Source organism: Oncorhynchus gorbuscha, linkage group LG22, assembly GCF_021184085.1.
Source record: "Oncorhynchus gorbuscha isolate QuinsamMale2020 ecotype Even-year linkage group LG22, OgorEven_v1.0, whole genome shotgun sequence".
In the NCBI taxonomy this organism is placed as follows: Eukaryota; Metazoa; Chordata; class Actinopteri; order Salmoniformes; family Salmonidae; genus Oncorhynchus; species Oncorhynchus gorbuscha.
Window position 1 is genome coordinate 41,374,721 of NC_060194.1, and position 20,000 is coordinate 41,394,720.

The following is a 20,000-nucleotide window of genomic DNA, read 5'->3' on the forward strand; positions in this document are numbered from 1 at the left end:
TTCTGAATGGTTGTTAGGGCATGCATGGTGGTTAGTGTAGTTCTGAATGATTGTTAGGGCATGCATGGTGGTTAGTGTAGTTCTGAATGATTGTTAGGATATGCATGGTGGTTAGTGTAGTTCTGAATGATTGTTAGGGTATGCATGGTGGTTAGTGTAGTTCTGAATGCGCTCTGTTCTTTTAGCTGTGGTCATAGGGAGTGAGCTAGTGTGACGCGCACCACGGTTCCTTAAGGCAACAGGAACTAGATATCTCTGTTTACCTCGATGCTGTTTAACCAACTATCCATCATCAGATGTGAGTAGTTTGAATGTTTCTTTCATTCCTCTTTCAGGATGGCCACACAGACTCCTGATACAATACTACAAACTGCATTAAAATGTCTTCACACTGTTTTGTTGGATGAATAGTTTGTGTACTGCATTAAAATGTCTTCACACTGTTTTGTTGGATGAATAGTTTGTGTACTGCATTAGTTTAGGTTGTTAGATAACATTCCTTTCTTAGAAATTTTAAGCGTCTTACATTTTTTTTTTTTTTAATGCTTATAATTGAAGTGTACTAGTAATATAAATTCTACAGTCATGTAAAATAGGTTGTAACAGGAAGGTAAATAAAAATTAAAGCATCAAATGCATCTCTTTTGTATAAGAAGAATAAAATAAACTCAAATTAAAAATGTCTATTCTCCATGTCTGTCTGAGTCAAATATGTTCTGATAAGCCATTGGATCATTTATTTCAGGGATCGAGGTACAAACAATCTGAGCGCATCATGAGGGGGCCGCAGTGGCTCCCGGGTCTGCATACCCAGACATGCAATCAGAGCAGGCCTTAGACTTTTTGGAGGCCCTAAGTGACATGTTGTTGGCTCCCCCACCTTGTGAGCAAAACATTTTAGGGGCCCCCATCTTGACACCAGAGTGAAACATTCCTAGTTTTACAGGTAATTCTATTCTGCAAATTTTGCCATGAGGAGGGAGGAAAATGTGCAGTTTTACAACTAATTTCCTGCAATTCTACACATGTTGTCATAGGGTGGAGCAAACTGTTTGCACACACATTTCTGCTCTTGTATCTGGAGGGGGATTCTGTGTGGCTGTTCATTTCTTTTTGGAGCATGTTTTCCAGGTGCGTAAAATAAAATCCTTTTCCATTTCAGGTGTTGGTAAACTGCATGGGGCTACAGGAGGCACTGACACAGTGAGGGGGAGATTATGGGGAGGACAAGGGAGGTAAACTTCAGATGTTGCCGTGGTAATGAGATTGGAAAGAAACAAGGTGGTTGCTGGGATGAAGACACTTTGGCGAGAGAGACTTATCTTGTGTGTTAAGTCAAACCAAAGTCCATACAGTGGGGCAAAAAAGTATTTAGTCAGCCACCATTTGTGCAAGTTCTCCCACTTAAAAAGATGAGAGAGGCCTCATAGGTACACTTCAACTATGACAGACAAAATGAGAAAAAAAATCCAGAAAATCACATTATAGGATTTTTAATGAATTTATTTGCAAATTATGGTGGAAAATAAGTATTTGGTCACCCTACAAACAAGCAAGATTTCTGGCTCTCACAGACCTGTAACTTCTTCTTTAAGAGGCTCCTCTGTCCTCCGCTCGTTACCTGTATTAATGGCACCTGTTTGAACTTGTTATCAGTATAAAAGACACATGTCCACAACCTCAAACAGTCACACTCCAAACTCCACTATGGTCAAAACCAAAGAGCTGTCAAAGGACACCAGAAACAAAATTGTAGACCTGCACCAGACTGGGAAGACTGAATCTGCAATAGGTAAGCAGCTTGGTTTGAAGAAATCAACTGTGGGAGCAATTATTAGGAAATGGAAGACATACAAGACCACTGATAATCTCCCTCGATCTGGGGCTCCACGCAAGATCTCACCCGGTGGGGTCAAAATGATCACAAGAACGGTGAGCAAAAATCCCAGAACCACACGGGGGAACCTAGTGAATGACCTGCAGAGAGCTAACAAAGCCTACCATCAGTAACACACTATGCCGCCAGGGACTCAAATCCTGCAGTGCCAGACGTGTCCCCCTGCTTAAGCCAGTACATGTCCAGGCCCGTCTGAAGTTTGCTAGAGAGCATTTGGATGATTCAGAAGAAGATTGGGAGAAAGTCATATGGTCAGATGAAACCAAAATATAACTTTTTGGTAATAACTCAACTAGTCGTGTTTGGAGGACAAGGAATGCTGAGTTGCATCCAAAGAACACCATACCTACTGTGAAGCATGGGGGTGGAAACATCATGCTTTGGGGCTGTTTTTCAGCAAAGGGACCAGGACGACTGATCTGTGTAAAGGAAAGAATGAATGGGGCCATGTATCGTGAGATTTGAGTGAAAACCTCCTTCCATCAGCAAGGGCATTGAAGATGAAACGTGGCTGGGTCTTTCAGCATGACAATGATCCCAAACACACTGCTCAGGCAATGAAGGAGTGGCTTCGTAAGAAGCATTTCAAGGTCCTGGAGTGGCCTAGCCAGTCTCCAGATCTCAACCCCATAGAAATTCTTTGGAGGGAGTTGAAAGTCCGTGTTGCCCAGCAACAGGCCCAAAACATCACTGCTCTAGAGGAGATCTGCATGGAGGAATGGGCCAAAATACCAGCAACAGTGTGTGAAAACCATGTGAAGACTTACAGAAAACGTTTGACCTCTGTCATTGCCAACAAAGGGTATAAAACACAGTATTGAGATAAACTTTTGTTATTGACCAAATACTTATTTTCCACCATAATTTGCAAATTGATTCATTAAAAATCCTACAATGTGATTTTCTGGATTTTTTTCCTTCTCATTTTGTCTGTCATAGTTGAAGTGTACCTATGATGAAAATTACAGGCCTCTCTCATCTTTTTAAGTGGGAGAACGTGCACAATTGGTGGCTGACTAAATACTTTTTTGCCCCACTGTATGTATCAGTAAAGATGGGGCCTCAGCTTTCTCTTTCAAGATCCTTACCCTGAGCTTCTGTTCTGAATGCTTGATAGGCTATCCAAGGGCGTAAAATGTTTTGTTTTTGTCACATAGACCGGATAGGTGCAGTAAAATCTGTTGTTTTACAGGGTCAGCCATAGTAGTACGGAGGCCCTGAAGCAAATTAGGGTTAAGTGCCTTGCTCAAGAGCACCAACAGATTTTTTACCTTGTCGGCTCGGGTATTCGAACCAGTGACCTTTCGGTTACTGGTCTAACACTCTAACTGCTAGGCTAATTTCCTGCAGCGCTACACATCTTGCCATAGGATGGAGAGAAATATTAGCAGTTTTTTATATGATATCTGAGTGAGAGGGATTAACAAAATAAATGACCGGCCATGATTACTACAGACTAATTTACCAAGCTAAAAAATGGTAGCTGACAAGGGCTAATTGAGTTACTGTCAGTGACTGACATCACAAGAGACAAACTGCTGATCTACTTCCTATCTTATTTGGCAAGGGTTTTGAATAATGGGAGAAGGCCTCGTATAAGTACTTTTCTAATCTTTTTGCAATCCACTTTTTTGGTGGCAAGTAACACGATTTAATTGCTATGGAAGTCATAGTAGATTACATTAGAAATATACTGTGTAGTACTGTTTCTCTGTATCTCTCCGTGTGGTGTTAGATTTACCGAGATGAATCACTTGGGTTTGGTTGTGACTTTGGTTCTTTGGTAAATGTGGGTAAGATTGTATACAGTGGTCCTTAGACCTGGTCCGTGCCCAGTTTATTTAGTACGTGTAAAATAGGGTTGTTATTTAATGGTACACATGAGGTTGATATAGTGTTTTGTTTTGTTTTGTTTGTTGTTGTTTGTATTGTTGTTGTTAGTGTTTGTAGTGGTGAGAGAGGGGCTAGCCTAACAGTGCTCTATTGAGGGTGGTTCCTCACACAGGGGGCAGGGCAGGGAAACAACAGGTGCAGGTTCCAGCACACAGCCCCCTCTGTGTACCCAGGGGCCGGGGGAGGGGTACTGGGAAGGTTCAGGTTACCCTGACAGGGGGCAAGGGTAGGGGGGAAGGAGTGGGTGTCAGTCCCAGTCCCTAAAAAAGCCACCCGTGTCTTTTCCATGTGTTGAAGATCAGGACTGTCTGTCTGTCAGTACGAAATGTGTGTCCTTCACATTGCAACCTAGAGTTGAAACGCTGCAAACATGGGGAAAGGGGTAAGTTCTCTTAACTTACTTATTCATGCATATACACAGAGGGGTATTCTGCTATCCTTTAAACCAGAGCTGGACTCAATTCTATTTACATTTACAAAGTCAACTCAAAGCATTCCAACACATTGATGAATATTTGAATTTCAGTTTAACTTCCTGAATTTCCTGAAATGAAATGGAATTGACCCCAACTCTGCTTTATGTACACATGCAGTATACACAAACACACACACACATGCAGTATATACAAACACACACACACATGCAGTATACACAAACACACACACACATGCAGTATATACAAACACACACACACATGCAGTATACACAAACACACACACACACATGCAGTATACACAAACACACACACACATGCAGTATACACAAACACACACACACACATGCAGTATACACAAACACACACACACATGCAGTATATATATACACACACATGCAGTATACACAAACACACACACACACATGCAGTATATATATATACACACACACACACACAAACATATATATATATGCACAACACACACAAACACACAAACACACACATGCAGTCCATCACATGACTATATAGTTGTGTTAAGGTTGGGTCAACCTATTTTCTAACACCAGCCAGTCATGTCTAGGGTTGTAAAATGCCAGTAGAGGATTCCGTATTTCCTGCTGATGCCAGAAATCTTCCAAACTCAAAAACCTGGGGAAGTTAACTAGTTATTTCGCATATATAAAGTAAGAGGCATGATGGAAAACCTAAGGCAGTTTTTTCTAATCACGTCTGCAATGATGCTGGTTATGCCACAGTGTTGAGGCACATTGTAAGCACACTGGATAGTAGTATAAATTCTTCAATTCTAGCTGACATTTGTTGTTAGTAGGTGTCTGTTATACAGTATCATAGAGAAGAGCAAATTGGGGAAATTGCTGTGGGAGACATTTCCTGAACTCCAACAGCTCGCTACTCTCGAAAAGCCTTTTTGATTTGCTTTTTCAATGTGTGTCTCTCTCACACATGTTCATCCTCTCTGTCGCTCTTTCACTCATTCACACGTGCTGCTGGGAAACGAAAGAGTGACATCAGCAGATGATATCCACGATGCTGCATTCTTCATCAGTGACTGTTACAATCTGAGCAACACCCACACACACACACACATATACACACACACACACACACACACACACACACACACACACACACACACACACACACACACACACACACACACACACACACACACACACACACACACACACACACACACACACACACACACACACACACACACACACTCTCTCTCTCTCTCTCTCTCTCTCTCTCACTCTCTCTCTCTCTCTCTCTCTCTCTCTCTCTCTCTCTCTCTCTCTCTCTCTCTCTCTCTCTCTCTCTCTCTCTCTCTCTCTCTCTCTCTCTCTCTCTCTCTCTCTCTCTCTCTCTCTCTCTCTCTCTCTCACACACACACACGCACACACACAGACGGTCAGCATGTGGGGGGTTTGAGTTAAGTGCTTGAGTTTAATGTGATAATCATTCCTCAGAGTGGTGCTGAATATGGAGACGGAAAGAAGAAGAAGAAGAAGGAGCAGGAACTGGATGAGCTCAAGAAGGAGGTGTCCATGGTGAGAGTAACAGTCTGACTCTTAAATGGCACCCTGTCACCTACAGGGCCTTCAGAAATTAATGGCACCCTGTTACCTACAGGGCCTTCAGAAAGTAATGGCACCCTGTTACCTACAGGGCCTTCAGAAAGTAATGGCACCCTGTTACCTACAGGGCCTTCAGAAAGTAATGGCACCCTGTTACCTACAGGGCCTTCAGAAAGTAATGGCACCCTGTTACCTACAGGGCCTTCAGAAAGTAATGGCACCCTGTTCTGTCACCTACAGGGCCTTCAGAAAGTAATGGCACCCTGTTCTGTCACCTACAGGGCCTTCAGAAAGTAATGGCACCCTGTCACCTACAGGGCCTTCAGAAAGTAATGGCACCCTGTTCTGTTACCTACAGGGCCTTCAGAAAGTAATGGCACCCTGTTCTGTTACCTACAGGGCCTTCAGAAAGTAATGGTACCCTGTTCTGTTACCTACAGGGCCTTCAGAAAGTAATGGCACCCTGTCACCTACAGGGCCTTCAGAAAGTAATGGCACCCTGTTCTGTTACCTACAGGGCCTTCAGAAAGTAATGGCACCCTGTCACCTACAGGGCCTTCAGAAAGTAATGGCACCCTGTTACCTACAGGGCCTTCAGAAAGTAATGGCACCCTGTCACATACAGGGCCTTCAGAAAGTAATGGCACCCTGTTCTGTTACCTACAGGGCCTTCAGAAAGTAATGGCACCCTGTTCTGTCACCTACAGGGCCTTCAGAAAGTAATGGCACCCTGTTCTGTTACCTACAGGGCCTTCAGAAAGTAATGGCACCCTGTTCTGTCACCTACAGGGCCTTCAGAAAGTAATGGCACCCTGTTCTGTCACCTACAGGGCCTTCAGAAAGTAATGGCACCCTGTTACCTACAGGGCCTTCAGAAAGTAATGGCACCCTGTTACCTACAGGGCCTTCAGAAAGTAATGGCACCCAGAGCCTTTTGGAGAAAGTATTCCCACCCCTTGACTTATTCCACATTTTGTTGTGTTACAGCCTGAATTCAAAATGGATTCCATTGAGATTTTGTTTTGTCACTGGCCTACACACAATACCCCATAATGCCAAAGTGGAATTATATTTTCAGAAATTTGTACAATTGAATTAAAAATGGAAAAGCTGAAATGTCTTGAGTAAATAAGTATTCAACCCCTTTGTTATGGCAAGCCCAAATACATTCAGCAGTATACATTTGCTTAAAAAGTAATATAAGTTGCTTGGACTCACTCTGTGTGCAATAATACTGTTTAACATGATTATTGAAAGACTACATAATATCTGTACCCCACACACAACAATTTTCTGTAAGGTCCCTCAGTCAAGCAGTGAATTTCAAACACAAATTCAACCACAATGACCAGGGAGGTTTTCCAACACCTCATAAAGAAGGGCACCTATTGGTAGATTAGTAAAAAGATAAAGAAGCAGACATTGAATATCCCTCTGAGCTTGGTGAAGTTATTAATTACACATAGGATGGTGTATCAATATACCCAGTCACTACAACAATACAGGCATCCTTCCTAACTCAGTTGCCAGAGAGGAAAGAAACCGCTCAGGGATTTCACCATGAGGCCAATGGTGACTTTAAAACAGTTACAGAGTTTAAAGAAAGAAGCCTGTACAGAATACAAAATATTCCAAAACTTGCATCCTGTTTGCAATACGGCACTAAAGTAAAACTGTAAATAACTTTATGAACTGAATACAAAGCATTATGTTTGGGGACACAACACATCACTGAGTACCACTCTTTATGTTGTCAAGCCTGGTGTTGGCTGCACCATGTTATGGGTATGCTTGTCAGCGGCAAGGACTAGGGAGTTTTTTTGTTGTTGTTGAATTTTACCCCCTTTTCTCCCCAATTTCGTGGTATCCAATTGTTAGTAGCTACTATCTTGTCTCATCGCTACAACTCCCGTACGGGCTCAGGAGAGACGAAGGTTGAAAGCCATGCGTCCTCCGAAACACAACCCAACCAAGCCGCACTGCTTCTTAAAACAGCGCGCATCCAACCCGGAAGCCAGCTGCACCAATGTGTCGGAGGGAACACTTTGTACCTGGCGACCTGGAGTCGCTGGTGCGCGATGAGACAGGATATCCCTAACGGCCAAACCCTCCCTAACCCGGACGACGCTAGGCCAATTTTGCGTCGCCCCATTTTTTTTAAATAAAAAGAAACAGAATATAGCTAAGCATAGACAAAATCCTGCTTTCCACCAGACACTGGGAGACAAATTCATATTTCAGCAGGACAATAACCTAAAACACAAGGCCAAATATATACTGTAGTTGCTTACCAAGACGACATTGAATGTTCCTGAGTGGCCTAGTTACAGTTTTGACTTAAAATCGGCTTGAAAATCTATGACAAGATCTATGTAATCGCTGCCAAAGGTGATTCTAACATGCATTGACTCAGGGGTGGGAATACTTATGTTTTCACTTTGTCATTATGGGGCATTGTGTGTATGTAGATGGGTGAACAAAAAATCTATTTAAACAATTTTGTCACAATTGCCGAAATTGTAGACCTTACAGTGAAATGATTACTTACAAGCCCGTAACCAACAATGCCGTTTTAAGAAACATACCTAAAAGAATAAGAAATAAAAGGAACAAATAATTAAAGAGCAGCAGTCTGAGTAGCCATTTGACCTTATGTTCAGGAGTCTTATGGCTTGGGGGTAGAAGCTGTTTAGAAGCCACCTGGACCTAGACTTGGCGCTCCGGTACAGCTTGCTGTGCGGTAGCAGAGAGAACAGTCTATGACTAGCGTGGTTCTAGTCTTTGACAATTTTTAGGGCCTTCCTCTGACACCGCCTGGTGTAGAGGTCCTGGATGGCAGGACTTCAGGCTGTAACACAACAAAATGTGGAATAAGTCAAGGGGTATGAATACTTTCTGAAGACAATCTATGTACTGCACTACTGTTGACCAGAGCAGTAGTGCACCAAATTAGTCTGGGTACCTGCCTGCTAGTGCCATCAAGCCACTCCTTGTCATGTCAAACATATTTGGAATGATAGCACAAATAGATAAGGGACCAGACTAGCACCTAACTGATAAGGGACCAGACCAGCACCAAACTGATAAGGGACCAGACTAGCACCTAACTGATAAGGGACCAGACTAGAATCTAACTGATAAGGGACCAGACTAGCACAAACAGATAAGGGACCAGAACAGCACCAAACTGATAAGGGACCAGACCAGCACCAAACTGATAAGGGACCAGACTAGAACCTAACTGATAAGGGACCAGACTAGCACCTAACAGATAAGGGACCAGAACAGCACCAAACAGATAAGGGACCAGACTAGCACCAATCCGATAAGGGTCCAGACCAGCACCAATCAGATAAGGAACCAGACCAGCACCAATCAGATAAGGGACCAGACTAGCACCAAACAGATAAGACACCAGACTAGCACCAAACAGGGAATAGGGGTGCCATCTCGCTGTCACGTGTGTCAAAACGTGATTGTGCTAAGTTTAACTTTGAATAGTGACCTGGCAGTGACAGTACATTTGAGGAAGTCAGATTATTCTGCTGTTCTTTCACAGGATGATCACAAGATATCATTGGACGATCTGGGAAGACGCTACGGAGTCGACCTGGCCCGGGTAACAAGCATGCACGTACACACGCACGCACGCACACGCACGCACACACACACACACACACACACACACACACACACACACACACACACACACACACACACACACACACACACACACACACACACACACACACACACACACACACACACACACACACACACACACACACACACACACACACACACACACACACACACAGAGAGCCGCTTTCTCTTCCTTCTGCTCTGCTATTTAATAACACTAGTCTCCCAGGCCTGATCTAATCTCCACATAGCTATTGCCTCTGTCCTCGCTACACACAAACACACACACACACACACACACACACACACACACACACACACACACACACACACACACACACACACACACACACACACACACACACACACACACACACACACACACACACACACACACACACACACACACACACACACACACACACACACACACACACACACACACACACACACACACACACACACACAACTGTTACTTTGGTCCATGGTGTTCTAAATTGAGTCCACAGGGTTCTCATCCCTGTCCCACATGTGAACGCAGCCAAGGGATCTTTATTAGTTGTGTTCAGTGGTATTATAGTGAATATCAGTGAAGTAACAGAGGTCTGTATATCACATCTTTAATCTCACACAGAACCACAATGTTGTTCAGAGGCCATGTTAGAGATGAACGCCAGAGACAAAATCAATGATGGCACTATAGTCAAAAATACTTCTTTATACGTGTCATAGTTGTGATGTGAAATGTGGTGCTTCTATCACGAAGGGCAACTACAAATTAAAAAGCTGATTCTGCTGCTGTGAACTGTACCGTCTCCGTAGTGATTCTGCTGTTGTGAACTGTACCGTCTCCGTAGTGATTCTGTTGCTGTGAACTGTACCGTCTCCGTAGTGATTCTGTTGCTGTGAACTGTACCGTCTCCGTAGTGATTCTGTTGCTGTGAACTGTACCGTCTCCGTAGTGATTCTGCTGTTGTGAATTGTACCGTCTCCGTCTCCGTAGTGATTCTGTTGCTGTGAACTGAATTGTACCGTCTCCGTCTCCGTAGTGATTCTGCTGTTGTGAATTGTACCGTCTCCGTCTCCGTAGTGATTCTGCTGTTGTGAACTGAATTGTACCGTCTCCATAGTGATGGTGTGTCTATTGACTTATTCCTTGACGGACGGTACTTGTGTTCCAGGGTCTGACCTATGCCAAGGCTCTGGAGGTGCTGGCCAGGGAGGGGCCCAACGTGTTGACTCCTCCTCCCACCACCCCAGAGTGGGTGAAGTTCTGCCGTCAGCTGTTCGGGGGTTTCTCCTTGCTCCTCTGGATCGGTGCCATTCTCTGCTTCCTGGCCTACAGTATCCAGGTGGCCACAGAGGACGAGCCAGCCAATGACAACGTAAGAACCACCACAAGGCTCGACAACATAACATCTGTTCACTACACCATAACACTCCAGTCCTTTGCACAGCCATGGTCCTTTGATCCCATTCGGTGGCTATCAATCACTCCAGATTCCCTACAGTACAGCAGTCTATACACTACAACCCTTCTTTGCATCTAACATGGTCTATCAGCCAGACTATGGGACGTTATATGTTCATGTTACATTTGTCAGATACTAGCCTGAGTCCCAGATCTGTGTGTGCTCTGGCCTTTTGTAATGGGACTGAGTGACAAGGAGATGGTATGATATTGCACAAACAGACTGGCACTCAGGCTATATAGTCACAGACTGGCACTCAGGCTATATAGTCACAGACTGGCACTCAGGCTATATAGTCACAGACTGGCACTCAGGCTATATAGTCACAGACTGGCACTCAGGCTATATAGTCACAGACTGGCACTCAGGCTATATAGTCACAGTACAGTTATTAGCGAACACTGTCTATTGTAATCAGTGCACACCTGACTGCAAACGTACTACATGCTGCATACTACAAACAATCATCGTCATCATGTCACGCCCTGACCATAGAAAGATGTTTATTCTCTTTGTTGGTTAGGGTGTGATAGTGACTAGCATGGGTCATCTAGGTTTTTTGTATGTCTATGTTGGCATGATATGGTTCCCAATCAGAGACAGCTGTTTATCGTTGTCTCTGATTGGGGATCATATTTAGGTAGCCATTTCCTCATTTGTGTTTATTGAGTTGCCTGAGTGTACACCAGTAGCGTCACGTTTCGTTTGTGCGTTTTTGTTTTGTTTTGGTGAGTTTCAGTTTATTCAAATATGTGGAACTCTATTCACGTTGCACCTTGGTCTCATCATTGGTCTCACCTTGGTCTCATCATTGGTCTCACCTTGGTCTCATCATTGGTCTCACCTTGGTCTCATCATTGGTCTCACCTTGGTCTCATCATTGGTCTCACCTTGGTCTCTTCATTGGTCTCACCTTGGTCTCATCATTGGTCTCATCATTGGTCTCACCTTGGTCTCATCATTGGTCTCATCATTGGTCTCATCATTGGTATCATTATTGGTCTCACCTTGGTCTCTTCATTGGTCTCACCTTGGTCTCTTCATTAGTCTCATCATTGGTCTCATCATTGGTCTCACCTTGGTCTCACCTTGGTCTCATCATTGGTCTCATCATTGGTCTCACCTTGGTCTCATCATTGGTCTCATCATTGGTCTCACCTTGGTCTCATCATTGGTCTCATCATTGGTCTCATCATTGGTATCATTATTGGTCTCACCTTGGTCTCATCATTGGTCTCACCTTGGTCACACCATTGGTCTCATCATTGGTCTCACCTTGGTCTCTTCATTGGTCTCACCTTGGTCTCACCTTGGTCTCATCATTGGTCTCACCTTGGTCTCATCATTGGTCTCACCTTGGTCTCATCATTGGTCTCACCTTGGTCTCATCATTGGTCTCACCTTGGTCTCATCATTGGTCTCACCTTGGTCTCATCATTGGTCTCACCTTGGTCTCTTCATTGGTCTCACCTTGGTCTCATCATTGGTCTCATCATTGGTCTCACCTTGGTCTCATCATTGGTCTCATCATTAGTCTCATCATTGGTATCATTATTGGTCTCACCTTGGTCTCTTCATTGGTCTCACCTTGGTCTCTTCATTGGTCTCATCATTGGTCTCATCATTGGTCTCACCTTGGTCTCACCTTGGTCTCATCATTGGTCTCATCATTGGTCTCACCTTGGTCTCATCATTGGTCTCATCATTGGTCTCACCTTGGTCTCATCATTGGTCTCATCATTGGTCTCATCATTGGTATCATTATTGGTCTCACCTTGGTCTCATCATTGGTCTCACCTTGGTCACACCATTGGTCTCATCATTGGTCTCACCTTGGTCTCTTCATTGGTCTCACCTTGGTCTCACCTTGGTCTCATCATTGGTCTCACCTTGGTCTCATCATTGGTCTCACCTTGGTCTCATCATTGGTCTCACCTTGGTCTCATCATTGGTCTCACCTTGGTCTCATCATTGGGCTCACCTTGGTCTCACCATTGGTCTCATCATTGGTATCATTATTGGTCTCATCATTACGACGAACATCATCAACTTCACTTCACAGACTAATATGTTGTTATTATGTCATATACTGTGTAGTACAAAGACAGTATCCTATACATTAAAAAAATGTTGCACACATGACTGTAAATCGCTTTGAATTAGGGTTGTAAACTATAATACTAGAATCTTTTGACATTTACCAGTAAACTACCAGAATTTTGGTAGCTTTCACGTTTTTATCTGTTATTTTATCAGATGACATCTAGTGGTATTTTGGGGTACTTCAGATTATTACAGGTGTCTGTAATTAACTCTGTCCCTCTGTGTGGCCATTTCACCTGTCAAATATAACAAATATAATACTTAGAAGATAATAACCTTTGTCTGCTTCTGTTCTCTGTCTCTACATCCCTTCTCTCTCTGTACCTCACCCCCTCTCTACCTCCCCCTTTCTCTCTCTCTTTACCTCCCATCTCTCTTTCTCTACCCCCCTCCCTCCAACTCGCCCCACCCCCTCAATTCAATTAAATTTCAATTAAATTTAAGGGCTTTATTGGCCTGGGAAACACACATGTTAACATTGCCAAAGCAAGTGAAGTAGATCATATACAAAAGTGAAATAAACAATAAAAATGAACAGTAAACATTACACTCACAAAAGTTCAAAAAGAATAAAGACATTTCACATGTCATATTATGTCTAAATACAGTGTTGTAACGATGTGCAAATAGTTAAAGTACAAAAGGGAAAATAAATAAACATAAATATATGTTGGACTTACAATGGTGTTTATTCTTCACTAGTTGACCTTTTCTTGTGGCAACAGGTCACAAATCTTGCTGCTGTGATGGCACGCTCTGGTATTTCACCCAGTAGATATGGGAGTTTATCAAAATTGGGTTTGTTTTCGAATTCTTTGTGGGTCTGTGTAATCTGAGGGAAATATGTGTCTCTAAAATGGTCATACATTGGGCAGGAGGTTAGGAAGTTCAGTTTCCACCTCATTTTGTGGGCAGTGTGCATATAGCCTGTCTTCTCTTGAGAGCCAGGTCTGCCTACGGTGACCTTTCTCAATAGCAAGGCAATGCTCACTAAGTCTATACATAGTCAAAGATTTCCTTAAGTTTTGGTCAGTCACAGTGGTCAGGTATTATGCACTGTGTACTCTCGGTTTAGGGCCAAATAGCATTACAGTTTGCTCTGTTTTTAAGTCAATTCTTTCCAATGTGCCAAGTAATTGTCTTTTTGCTTTCTCATGATTTGGTTGGGTCTAATTGTGTTGCTGTCCTGGGGCTCTGTGGTGTCTGATTGTGTTTGTGAACAGCATTAGGTCCAGCTTGCTTAGGGGACTCTTCTCCATGTTCATCTCTCTGTAGGTGATGGCTTTGTTTGGGAATCGCTTCCTTTAGGGGACTCTTCTCCAGGTTCATCTCTCTGTAGGTGATGGCTTTGTTTGGGAATCGCTTCCTTTAGGGGACTCTTCTCCAGGTTCATCTCTCTGTAGGTGATGGCTTTGTTTGGGAATCGCTTCCTTTAGGGGACTCTTCTCCATGTTCATCTCTCTGTAGGTGATGGCTTTGTTTGGGAATCGCTTCCTTTAGGGGACTCTTCTCCAGGTTCATCTCTCTGTAGGTGATGGCTTTGTTTGGGAATCGCTTCCTTTAGGGGACTCTTCTCCAGGTTCATCTCTCTGTAGGTGATGGCTTTGTTTGGGAATTGCTTCCTTTAGGGGACTCTTCTCCATGTTCATCTCTCTGGAGGCGATGGCTTTGTTTGGGAATTGCTTCCTTTAGGGGACTCTTCTCCATGTTCATCTCTCTGGAGGTGATGGCTTTGTTTGGGAATTGCTTCCTTTAGGGGACTTTTCTCCAGGTTCATCTGTCTGTAGGTGATGGCTTTGTTTGGGAATTGCTTCCTTTAGGGGACTCTTCTCCATGTTCATCTCTCTGGAGGCGATGGCTTTGTTTGGGAATTGCTTCCTTTAGGGGACTCTTCTCCATGTTCATCTCTCTGGAGGCGATGGCTTTGTTTGGGAATTGCTTCCTTTTAGATGGTTGAAGAATTTAACGGCTCTTTTCTGGATTTTGATAATTAGTGGGTATCGGCCTAATTATGCTCTTTAAGCATTATTTGTTGTTTTACATTGTACACTGAGGATATTTTTGCAGAATTCTGCATGCAGAGTTTCAATTTGGTGTTTGTCATATTTTGTGAATTCTTGGTTGGTGAGCGGACTACAGACCTCACAACCATAAAGGGCCATGGGTTCTATAACTGATTCAAGTATTTTTAGGCAGATCCTAATTGGTATGTAGAATGTTTTGTTCCTTTTGATGGCATAGAAGGCCCTTTTTGCCTTGTCTCAGCTCGTTCACAGCTTTGTGGAAGTTATCTGTGGTGCTGATGTTTAGGCCGAGGCATGCATAGTTTTTAGTGTGCTCTAGGGCAATGGTGTCTAGATGGAATTTATATTTGTGGTCCTTGGCGAATGGATTGTTTTTTGGAACACCATTATTTTATCCTTACTGAGATTTACTGTCAGGTCCCAGGTCTGACAGAATCTTTGCAGAAGATCTAGGTGCTGCTGCAGGCCCTCCATGGTTGGGGACAGAAGCACCAGATCATTAGCAAACAGTAGACATTTGAATTCAGATTTTAGTAGGGTGAGGCCAGTTGCTGCAGACTTTTCTAGTGCATTTGCCAATTCGTTGATATATATATGTTGAAGAGGGAGGAGCTTAAGCTGCATCTCTGTCTCACCCCCCGGGCCCGTGGAAAGAAATGTGTATGTTTTTTGCCAATTTTAACCGCACACTTGTTGTTTGTGTACATGGATTTGATAATGTTGTATGTTTTACTCCCAACACCACTTTCCATCAGTTTTATTGGCAGACCCTCATGCCATACTGAGTCAAAAGCTTTTTTGAAATCAACAAAGAATGAGAAGACATTGCCTTTGTTTTGGTTTGTTTGTTTGTTTGTCAATTAGGATGTGCAGTGTGAATATGTGGTCTGTCGTATGGTAATTTGCTATAAAGCCAATTTTACATTTGCTCAGTACATTGTTGTCCCTGAGTAAATGTCCCAGTCTGCTGTTAATGATAATACAGAGGAATTTCCCATCGTTGATTTTGCTGTATATCCCACAGTATATATTGCGGTCAAATTTATCTCCACTTTTGTGGTTTGGATTTTGTGGCCTGTATATTTTGTAATTTCATTAAGGATACCATCAACACCACAAGCCTTTTAAAGTTGAGGGTTTTGTATTTTGTCCTGTAGTTCATTCAATTTAATTGGAGAATCCAGTGGGTTCTGGTAGTCTTCAATAGTTGATTCTAAGATTTGCATTTGATCATGTATATGTTTTTGCTGTTTGTTCTTTGTTATAGGGATAAAAATATTGGAGAAGTGGTTTAGCCAATCATCTCCATTTTGGATAGATAATTCTTCGTGTTGTTTAGTGTTTTCCAATTTTCCCAAAAGTGGTTCGAGTCTATAGATTCTTCAATTACATTGAGCTGATTTCTGACATGCTGTTCCTTCTTTTTCCATAGTGTATTTCTGTATTGTTTTAGTGATTCACCATAGTGAAGGTGTAGACTCAGGTTTTCAGTAGTGTATTTCTGTATTGTTTTAGTGATTCACCATAGTGAAGGTGTAGACTCAGGTTTTCAGTAGTGTATTTCTGTATTGTTTTAGTGATTCACCATAGTGAAGGTGTAGACTCAGGTTTTCAGTAGTGTATTTCTATATTGTTTTAGTAATTCACCATAGTGAAGGTGTAGACTCAGGTTTACTGGGTCTCTATATTTTTGCTTGGATAGGTTTCTCAATTTCTTTCTTCGGTTTTTGCATTCTTCATCAAACCATTTGTCATTGTTGTTCATTTTCTTCGGTTTTCTGTTTGAAATGTTTAGATTTGACAGGGAAGTTAAGAGGTCAAATATACTGTCTAGTTTTTCTACTGCTAAGTTTACACCTTCACTATTACAGTGGGATGTTTTGTCCAGGAAGTTGTCTGAAAGGGATTGAATGTGATGTTGCCTAATTGTTTTTTGGTAGGTTTCCACACTACTTTCCTTCCATCTATAGCATTTCTTAATATTATTCACATCCTTTGATTTGATGCCTCATGATTGAGTATTGCTCAAGTAGACTGTGATTTTTCTGTGATCTGATAGGGGTGTCAGTGGGCTGACTGTGAACGCTCTGAGAGACCCTGGGTTGAGGTTAATGATAAAGTAGTCCACAGTAGTACTGCCAAGAGATGAGTTATAAGTGTACCTACCGTGGGAGTCCTCTCGAAGCCTACCATTAACTATGTAAATACCCAGCGTGCGACAGAGCTGCAGTAGTTGTGACACGTTTTTGTTGGTTATGTTGTCGTAGTTGTGCCTAGGGGGGCATATGGGGGTGGTAATGCTTTACCTCCAGGTAGGTGTTTGTCCCCCTGTGTGCTGAGGGTGTCAGGTTATTGTCCAGTTCTGGCATTTAGGTCGCCACAGACTAGTACATGTCCCTGGGCCTGGAAATGATTGATTTCCCCCTCCAGGGTGGAGAAGCTGTCTTCATTAAAGTATAGGGATTCTCGTGGGGGGGAATAATTGTAGGTAGCACACAGGATGACATTTTTCTCTGTTAAGATCATTTCCTTTTGAATTTCTAACCAAATGTAAAATGTTCCTGTTTTGATTAATGTAATAGAGTGAGTTAGGTCTGCTCTATACCAAAAGAGCATACCAAATGAGTCTCCTCCCTGTTTCACACCTGGTAGTTTGGTGGATGGGACTACCAGCTCTCTGTAACCTAGAGGGAAACCAGTGGGTCCATCTCATCTATACCATGTTTCTTGTAGGATGACAATGTCTGTGTTTCTGATTTATTTGTTGAAGTCCAGTTTCCTGCTCTTTAGGTCAAAGGCAGATGACCTCAGGTCTGGGATGATATAGTGAAGGCTTTGTGTTCCATAAAGTGTCCAATGTTGTTAGTCGTGTGGTTTGGCCTCAGACCAGTAAGTGTGAGCAGAGCCTGCTGAGCACCTGGTACATGCCATTGGCCTGGGCGAGTGTGAGAGTGGGGGATGGGCCTGTTTTCCCGCTCATAGCCTGGGCTTATATGTGACTTCCATGTTGAGGCTCACTTTACGGGGGTGGGGGGCATGGGGTGGGCAGGAGGGGCATAGGTCTGATCTGAGGGGGCCTACACGGGGCGTGGGCATGGTTGACTTGTGGAGGTGTTCATTGGTTGGAGTGGGGGTGTGGATGTGGCTGGTGGTGCTGTGGTCTGGATGTAGGTCCTCTCGGCGGGGGGGGGGGGGGGGGGTCACGCAGGTCTGGGCGGGGTGTCTATTGATCTGTTACTCCTGTGTGAGGTGTTGGGGCTGCGGTTGAGGGTGATGCCCTTTAGGGTCCGGGCGAAGGTGGGCACTGCTGCCTTGTGTAGGTGGACCTTGTCATAAAAGGCTGTTCAAGTCAAGGGTGGTGGTGGGCCAAGAAAACATTTGGTTTTGAGGCACAGTCATGGGTCATACTTGTGTTTACCCGCTGTATGGTAGCAGGGTGGAGATAACCACTTGTGCATTGGGGAAGGTAGGAGAAGATTTTTCAATCACTCCCTTGAGTGCTGTGGCCACGCTTTCCTGCTGTGCTCTCAGGTCGTTTGTGCCTGTGTGTATTATTATGTGGCTGGGTGACCGTGGTTGGTCCTCAGACAGAAGATTTAGGGCACGCTGTGTGTTTGGACACCAGAGTTTAGACACTGTGTGTTTGGACACCAGAGTTTAGACACTGTGTGTTTGGACACCAGAGTTTAGACACTGTGTGTTTGGACACCAGAGTTTAGACACTGTGTGTTTGGAAACCAGAGTTTAGACACTGTGTGTTTGGACACCAGAGTTTAGACACTGTGTGTTTGGACACCAGAGTTTAGACACTGTGTGTTTGGACACCAGAGTTTAGACACTGTGTGTTTGGACACCAGAGTTTAGACACTGTGTGTTTGGACACCAGAGTTTAGACACTGTGTGTTTGGACACCAGAGTTTAGACACTGTGTGTTTGGACACCAGAGTTTAGACACTGTGTGTTTGGACAACAGATGTCCACCGTGGGTGTGGGGGGGTTGTCAGGGTGGCTGACGGACGGACGGGTGCTCAGAGGGGTTGGGATCCCCTGGGCTTGTGTATGTCCACCGTGGGTGTGGGGGGGTTGTCAGGGTGGCTGACGGACGGACGGGTGCTCAGAGGGGTTGGGATCCCCTGGGCTTGTGTATGTCCACCGTGGGTGTGGGGGGGTTGTCAGGGTGGCTGACGGACGGACGGGTGCTCAGAGGGGTTGGGATCCCCTGGGCTTGGGGTTCTTCATTTGTCTGTCCTGCTGTGATGTCGAGGCCATGGTCAGGGTCTGGAGTGGACTGTTCCACTGTGGTGTCAAGACTTTGGTTGGGGGCTGAGGTGGGCTGTTACTGGCTTCTCTGTGGGTGTGGCTAGCTCTCTAATAGTTGTTCTCTGTAACACACACCCCCTTTACCCTCTTCTCCAGCACTCTGATCCTGTCCTCTAGTGCTCTGTTCTTCTCCTGCTCCTGCTCTTTCTCCTGTTGACGTTGTCTCACCACAATCCAGAGTGCAGATATGTCTCTAGCTCCAGCTGTCATCAGGGCAAAGGGTGGCTACTTTGAAGAATCTAAAATAAAAAATACATTTTGATTGGTTTAACACGTTTTTTTGTTACTTCATTATTCCATATGTTTTGTGTGTCATAGATTTGATGTCATCACTATTATTCTCAAATAAAGAAAGACCCTTTAATGAGTAGCTGTGTCCAAACTTTTGATTGGTACGGTACTATAGGCAAAGCTTTCCTTAATTTTGGGTCAGTCACAGTGGTCAGGTATTCTGCCACTGTGCATTCTCTGTTTAGGGCCTAATAGCATTCCAGTTTGCTTTTTTGTTTGTTAATTCTTTCCAATGTGTCAAGTAATTATATTTTTATTTTCAAATGATTTGGTTGGGTCTAATTGTCTCTCTGTCTTTCTCGAATTGTCTCTCTCTCCCCCTC

The 20,000-nt window shown here is 43.7% G+C and overlaps 1 protein-coding gene across 1 annotated transcript in view; it reads left to right on the forward strand.

Moving 5' to 3' along the window:
* Positions 1-4,023: 4,023 nt before the first annotated feature.
* The window catches only part of LOC124009310 (sodium/potassium-transporting ATPase subunit alpha-2-like), a 33,814-nt gene continuing 17,837 nt past the window's right edge, over positions 4,024-20,000 (forward strand). The window contains exons 1-4 of the mRNA XM_046320976.1: positions 4,024-4,172; positions 5,718-5,798; positions 9,385-9,444; positions 10,649-10,852. Of these exons, the coding sequence (XP_046176932.1) occupies positions 4,161-4,172; positions 5,718-5,798; positions 9,385-9,444; positions 10,649-10,852 (357 nt within the window). The 5' untranslated portion in view covers positions 4,024-4,160. The remainder of the gene's footprint in view (positions 4,173-5,717; positions 5,799-9,384; positions 9,445-10,648; positions 10,853-20,000) is intronic.